The sequence below is a fragment of the Ceratina calcarata genome, unplaced genomic scaffold (assembly GCF_001652005.2).
Source record: "Ceratina calcarata isolate Rehan_Ccalc_2016 unplaced genomic scaffold, ASM165200v1 scaffold60, whole genome shotgun sequence".
NCBI lineage: Eukaryota > Metazoa > Arthropoda > Insecta > Hymenoptera > Apidae > Ceratina > Ceratina calcarata.
The window spans coordinates 1,170,105-1,177,199 of record NW_017177240.1 but is presented as its reverse complement, the minus strand read 5'-3'; the positions used below and the strand labels follow the sequence as shown (position 1 = coordinate 1,177,199).

The 7,095-nt window shown below is 39.5% G+C and overlaps 1 protein-coding gene across 5 annotated transcripts in view; it reads right to left on the bottom strand.

Annotated features, from left to right (window-relative positions):
• The window catches only part of Ptp10D (Protein tyrosine phosphatase 10D), a 39,904-nt gene that overhangs the window by 13,408 nt on the left and 19,401 nt on the right, over positions 1-7,095 (bottom strand). For 4 of the 5 annotated variants that reach the window (XR_003389796.1, XM_018032963.2, XM_026817723.1 and 1 more), the window contains exons 2-10: positions 4,329-4,575; positions 3,743-4,018; positions 3,280-3,486; positions 2,714-3,067; positions 2,450-2,622; positions 1,976-2,339; positions 1,520-1,789; positions 1,133-1,435; positions 491-769 (exon numbers count right to left, since the gene is read on the bottom strand). Coding sequence is in view for 4 of the 5 variants with exons in the window: in XM_018032963.2 (XP_017888452.1) it covers positions 491-769; positions 1,133-1,435; positions 1,520-1,789; positions 1,976-2,339; positions 2,450-2,622; positions 2,714-3,067; positions 3,280-3,486; positions 3,743-4,018; positions 4,329-4,575 (2,473 nt within the window). In the remaining variant the exon portion in view is untranslated. The remainder of the gene's footprint in view (positions 1-490; positions 770-1,132; positions 1,436-1,519; positions 1,790-1,975; positions 2,340-2,449; positions 2,623-2,713; positions 3,068-3,279; positions 3,487-3,742; positions 4,019-4,328; positions 4,576-7,095) is intronic. The other variant, XM_026817724.1, reaches the window with a different exon arrangement.

Below are 7,095 nucleotides of genomic sequence, written 5' to 3'. Positions count from 1 at the left end.
AAAAGATCTTGAACACTGTCATTAAATGGGACTTTAAAGATAATAAACCACGTTTTTAGTGGGATTTCAATGAATTCGTACTGTCTCGGTGTACTTTAGCAAGCATTAACACGTAGCACACGAGGATTGAAGCACGGACACTGTACTTTCCGTCATGATAATTAAAACTCTCACATATTGTTAATCGCGTAAAGTCACTCATTTGTGTTTAATGGAAAAACGTACCTAATACACGAAATTAATATCAAATCTCTTCCTCCTATAATGCAAAGTGGAATTAAAAATAACATCGATCCACTAATCGAAATATATTAACCATTTTCTTGAATCGAGTTTCATATTTAAATTTCTAAATCAATTTTTATTGAATTTATTTTTTATTTATTTAGCATTAAATCAGAATTACTCATTAACTAAAAATTCGAGTTTGTATTTCTGTTCAAATCGTTTGTAAATGACTGTGAATAGCATCCTGATGCAAGATACTTACAGAGACGGTCTTGCCTGAGCAGGGGTCTGCTCTCGACGCTATCGCTGACAGTCCACACGGTCACGTTGTATAATTTACCAGGCGTCAAACCGGTAAACGTCACCTTAGTATCGACGTCGTCGACCATCTTCTCTTTCGTCGTGTTCATCTTGTCGCTGATCCGGAATCGATACAGGTCGAACTTCGACGACTGTATCGGCGTCCGGGTGTACCTTAACGTCAACGAGTCTGGCTGGTGCTGATCGACCACCACGACCACTTCCGATTGGATCAGCGGCACTAAATCCGAGCGAAAAACTCGTTTCTTTTTCGGACCCCATCTCCTCTCTTCTCTCTCATAATTTTAATCACGTTTCTCTTTCTCCAAACGATTTACTTATGATTACTATATAATAAATGACTGATTCTTTGATTTAAACGTAGTCTGGTCTAGTCCATATTAAATTAATTGTAAAATGTATGCATAATATGTGCTATAAATGCATAAAATTTAGTCGTACTACGCAACACACAATTAGTAAATTAGATAATCGTAGATGATGCTATTTAAATGTTTCGTACTTATTGTTAGTATTCGCAATGAATGAAAATCCAAAAAGAGAAACGTAGCCATTAGTCGAAACATAATGTACAAGTACTCACTCGTTCTTGTCGTCAGATTCGAGACGTCGCTGACTAAATTATAGGAGACCGTGTAGATCAAGAAAAAGTATTGTACCCCAGGCATCAGATCGCTAACGAATACCCTTTGCACCGCGTTCTCTTCGAAAAGAACGCTGGTCACGTCGTTGCTCTCCGTCACGTTCTTCGTGCGAATATCCTCAGGATTGTCAACTGGCCACCACCTTATCACGTACGTCTCGATTCTGCCCTCTGGCCTCGGCCATTCCAGCGTCACGTTCGTCGAATCGATGATGGGAGAGACGTTCAATACTGGATTTGGCCCTGAATAATTTCATACAAATATGGTTTCATATAGAATTAAAAATTGGAAATCGGATCTATGATACATTTTCTTCGTTTACTTACTAACTGTATGATTCACTTGCAGTGGGTGCAGACTCTCGACTCCGTAACTTACAGTGTTCACCTGAATCGTGTACTTTTCTCCTGGCGTCATGTCCGCTACTTCAGCTTCTGTTTCACGAACACTCGGCAATTTCACCCATCTAGGGTCGTCTTCTGTTCGGTAGCGTATCGAAAATTCGGAGTACAGAGAGTCTATCGGCGCCTCCCAATGAACAACGACTGTGTTGCTTGTCACCTTCTCAATACTCAAATTCTTTGGTGGGTGCGGTACTGCAATTGAACAATAATAAATCCAGAACTTTCGTTAGCTTTCATTGATATGATTGAAATAAAAAATTGATAAGAGGCATTTTTTAATAAAGTGATCAATATTTATCAATAAATTATTGATTGTCTCAAATGGTCGATTTTTATTTTTTACAATTCGATCGAACAATGACATGTTTCTGTACTTACAAACGGCTTGAAGGTAGTCATGAGGTTCGCTCCTCAGGCCGTGGCTAATTGCAAAAACTTTAACTTCGTACGCTGCACCAGGATAAAGGTCCTCCAGAACGATGTGGGATTCCGTGGTTAACGTGGTTGCACTCTCCCCAGTATCATTCCTATTGTGCGTTACTTCAAACTTCTCCTGTCTCGAGTTGACATCGCTCTTCCAAGAGATGTTCAAACCCATTTCAGTCGGCTTCAGATCCTCGATTATCGGGCTGGAGGGTCGCGTGACTTGATATAAAATGGTCTCGTTCGATTCGACCTTGTTACTGATCGCCTGGACGATTATAGAATAATTCCTGCCTGGTAACAAAGCTTCCAACGTCACCTGGAAACAGAACATAGTAATTTAAAAATATATATAGTTGACACTAAATTGAAATGATGAAATTACGTAAAAGCTATACATATATTTAATTAATAAATCTGAATACATACCTTAGTATTTTCGGTTGTTAAAGTGTTGCTGTCACCGCCAATTGTAGTTTCCACCTCATGATACTGAAGCTTGTAAGAATTCTGAGTACTCGAATTCTCAGGGCGCCAAGAAACTTCGACCATCCCGGTTTTCTCGTCGATGACAGCGCGAAGATCGCGCACAGGTAACGGTTCTAAGTGCAAATATAAAATAAATTCGTCGAACGGTTCTCACATAAGCGACGCAAATAGAAATAAAAATCGGCAACGTAATATAGAACTCACTTAAAGTAACGTCTCCGTTAGCCGGCCAACTGGTGACTTTGCCCGAGACCGTTTTCACGACCACTTGGTAAGTCTTTCCCGGTTCTAAATCTTTGAACTCCCATTTACTGTCGTCGTCCCTGTTCCTGGTGACCGGCGCCAATCTCCTGTTACCACCCAAGGATATTTGATACTTATCGAACTCGGACATTGCTTCGGGAGGATTCCAGTAGACACGGAACGAAGTGGATGTTATCGAGGACTTGTCGAACGTGACGTTCAAGGGACGCAACGGTACCGTTCGATACTGGGCCGTCGTCGGGGTTGAAGTCTCGTCCTCGGACACCGTTTGCACGGAAATATTGTACGCTCTCCCTGCGGTGATCAGAAAGATTCAGGTGGCAACTTTGATAACACTGACGGAATTAACTAGTAGAACGGACGGACGTGTTCATAGATTTTAATTAAAGGAACCTGTGATTTATTGATAGCAACAAATAGTGAAAATTAATGCATAAATATTTTTGCAGAATGTTATACTCAGCGTTGGTTACTATTGATCTATTTTTCGAAAGCGTGTTGCTTACCAGGTACGAGTCCTTTGAAAGCAGCCTGTGCCGGGCCAGGAGGCTCCCCTTCCTTTTCCACGTAAAGAACAGATTCTATGGCATCAGGGGGATCTATACTAACTTTGTAATGGGTGTAAATCCCGGCAGGGTAGGGCGGCTGCCAGAGAACCAATAAGGTAGTTTCGTTCCTAAACCATACAATGAACTTCCCTGGGGTGTTCGGTTCTGAAAAAATAAAAACGATTCGCTAGATCCACACTAAGATAATATCCAGACTAAGACTATCTCTTATCCAGTTGACATTGTTTCTCATTAATCGACATTTGCTAACAATTTAATAAATACGATATATGGTATCCAGAACTCTGTAGTAAAATTTGATCATTATTATACGAGTGATATTTGTAATTTTTTAATTATATAAATGAATTTGCAATTTCATGTAATCAGAGAGTAACGAATTATTGTTCGATTCACTTACTGGTGGTGAAATTCCTGCTGGTGTAGGCGACGCTTTCTTTGGCGTCCAACACGGTGAAAAGTTGAAGGGAATAAGTCGCCCCGGGGATGAGATCGCGTAGCACGTAGGGTACCGCGTCCACGGGGATGATGCTTGTCTTCGGGTTTCCGGTATCGCTGAAACTTTGCACCCTCAACCGGAACGCAGAGTAATTGCCCTGGGCTGGCGGCGCCCAATAAACTACCGCGGTCTTTCCATTTCGCACGGAGACAGTTAGGTTCGAGGGCGGATCTGGGGCTGTAAAACGAACGAGGGCATTCAGTTCCGTTGAATGCCTGCTGTCCCCGCGGCTTATTCGAAGTAATTTTCTATGCGGTGCATCGGTGAGCCAAGAACGTGGTTGACAATGCGATTCATTGCATTTTTATTGTCTTGCAGTGTATTTAATTAGAGGTATCACAGATACAGATTTGAAAGTGTAAACATAAACTTTCTTGTTGGAGTAAAAATAGATGAAAAATATAAATCATTGAATTTATGATTAAGATATCAAAAAATTATACTGCAGACATTAATGTGACTCCCGTAGGTAAAGTAATAAACGTACCTGTAGTTATAGACGCGGTCCATGTCAGCCAGTCGTGAAGCGTACTATTGCTATAGTACAACCAAAATTCGTATCTAGTGCCAGGAAGCCCGTCCCTGAACTTGATAACGTCACCGATGTCGGTAGCGGCTATAGTCGTATTAGGTGGTGGATAACCAACAGCAGGGCTGTAATCTAAACGGTACCAGGAGCCACCTTGGCTCAAGTTGCCTGGTATCTCAATAGCGAGATCCGCAGAATATGTGACCTGAAACAGAGACAAACGGCAATCATAATTCCATGGAAATTTCAATCCTCATTACGTTATTCACAGTTACGTAAAACCTATCCGTATTGCAAAAGAATGAAGATATTGTTCGTTCATGTTATTATATACATCGATGATATATTCTTAAAAGACAGAACCATTGGCAAATCAAATCACTCGAGTGAAAAGTAGCGATTCACTGTTGTTGATTGGTACCTGACTATCGAGGAAAGTGGCTAACTGGCATACTTTTATTCGCGGTATTAAATTACGTGAGAATCGCGAATCGCCGCCGATCAAAGGTAATTAAGGTTACAGGAAGGTGGGTCACACAACGCGCGGTTCAGATTCGGAGGTAAATTATGACTGACGTCAGCACCCGAATATCGTACAACTGAAACACGATTTTTTATCGCACGGTGGCTACAGTTCTGCGCTGACATAGCAGTTTAGCAAATGACCATTTTTGCAGAACCACTGGCATATAGGATGAGTAAGAAATATCTAAAATAATCCATTGCTCATTGATTTCATTATAAGGCATGACGGGAATACATTTCATAACATGATTGATTTAATGATTTCATATAATGGATTCATACACAGTCTGCTTTAATAAAATCATTAAATAGGTCACTGTATGATATTTTTTGTTGACTCGCTCTGTATATATAATTTTATGAAAATTTCCCCGCTTCATTATCATCGCTGTACATTCAAATTGCGCTCCTTGTATCTTAATTATGCATGATTATGTGGCGTAACTTATTAAGTTCAGTACTGGTAGAAGTTCTTAAAGAATATCTTCTAGTTTGTATTTCGTAGCGTACCCGACAGCCGCTCTTATAAAATGTGGGTTAATTGAAGGGGCACTTAAATTTGGAATGCCCGTAATATTTCCTGTATCTATTACGTAACATATTACTATAACGTAAGCGTGACACAACGAGCGATGTTTAAAAATAATGTTCGAGATCGCATATCGAATGAGGAAAGTACGAATAAAAAGGAATAGTAGTAAATGAGGAAATATACCAACTATTGTGTGCAAATCCAAACCATAAACAACGTAAAATGTTTTATAGCACGTACGACCACTTATTGGCACAGTCGTAGTTTCATGAAATAATCGAAGTCACGTTCCCCTCGATAAACAATCTAAGATTTTTCTCATGCTTTCGTTAAACAATTGCTGATTTATGACCGGCGAAACGAAAGAAAACGTGACAACAAATTTCACGACAATCTTCATAACGATTTGTACGGCCCAGTTACAAGTTGCTGGCAAATTTCCAGATAGAAAGTACATTCTAGTGTAGCAGACGTTTAGTATAGAAACAATACGATAAATAATATACTGTAACATCTTCAAAGGCAAGCTGAATAGATCACTTTATTCTAATTACGAATTGAGAACGATTCTTTGACTACTTGTGATCGCCGTTGTAACAAAAAATGAACATGTGAATAATGAATGAGTTATAGTGACGTGCGACTTGTAAATAAGTAGGAACACACTGACACGTTGTGAATGGAGCATTTATAGCAACAGAATGGGTACAAATTTGAATTTAAATATATACTAGACTTCGACATTTAGGTCGGTTTATAATAAAACGTGAGATATAAAAAAATTGGATATAATAAGCTATAATTATTCTGTTTGTATAGGACTGAGTAAACAAGTTTAGAAGTATCTAGTAATACCTATTCTTGGAAGTCGATGGATTTTCTCGAATACCTTAGTAGCATTATGCAACGACAACGCTTGATCCAAAGTCAATATAAATCTCAGCTTAAAAGATCGTAGCATAAAACTAATGTCTCGCTTAACGTCATTAATGAACGTCACAGATAATCTATAATGCTGCAGTAGTTTAATCCTGGTATTCCGTTTCCTGATATCTGTGATTATTTCTAAGAATAAGTCAGGCATCAAGGTATGCGGAGCATTTTACGTGCATCACGTGAGAACTTGTTGCAAGGAATGATAATTGTTTCTTAATTATTGCAAACGTTATCACTTCGCTCGTATCAATTAACGAAGCTGAATAAGAGGAATGCAGTTGGTACTGTTATCTCGTTGAAAAAATGTCCCGCTGAAGCGTCATGGGCGAACGATATTTATAGCTATGAATTCTGATAGAGTACTATCACCGGTACGTAGACGGCATGCCGGAAGCGGTGAGACAGTCGTGGGAAAGAGGCGCACCGCAAATCTATAATGCCGTTATTCAGCCGTAACACAATAGCCTGCAACCGACAGCGAATGTATTAAAAACGATATCAATTTCATCACGCCGCCTACCACCCACACTTCGCTTCGAACACAGCGCGAAATCCCATGTTTCCTAATGTAACCATGTCAATATCGTCGACGCTGCTCAGTCATGCCATTTCAATGCAAGAAACTTTATGGATTTTTGTATCACGGATTTATGGGTGGAAACATTACGAATAGAAACTTTATAGATTCCAATCAACAGTTAGACAATTTTGGAAACATTGTCTATTTAAATT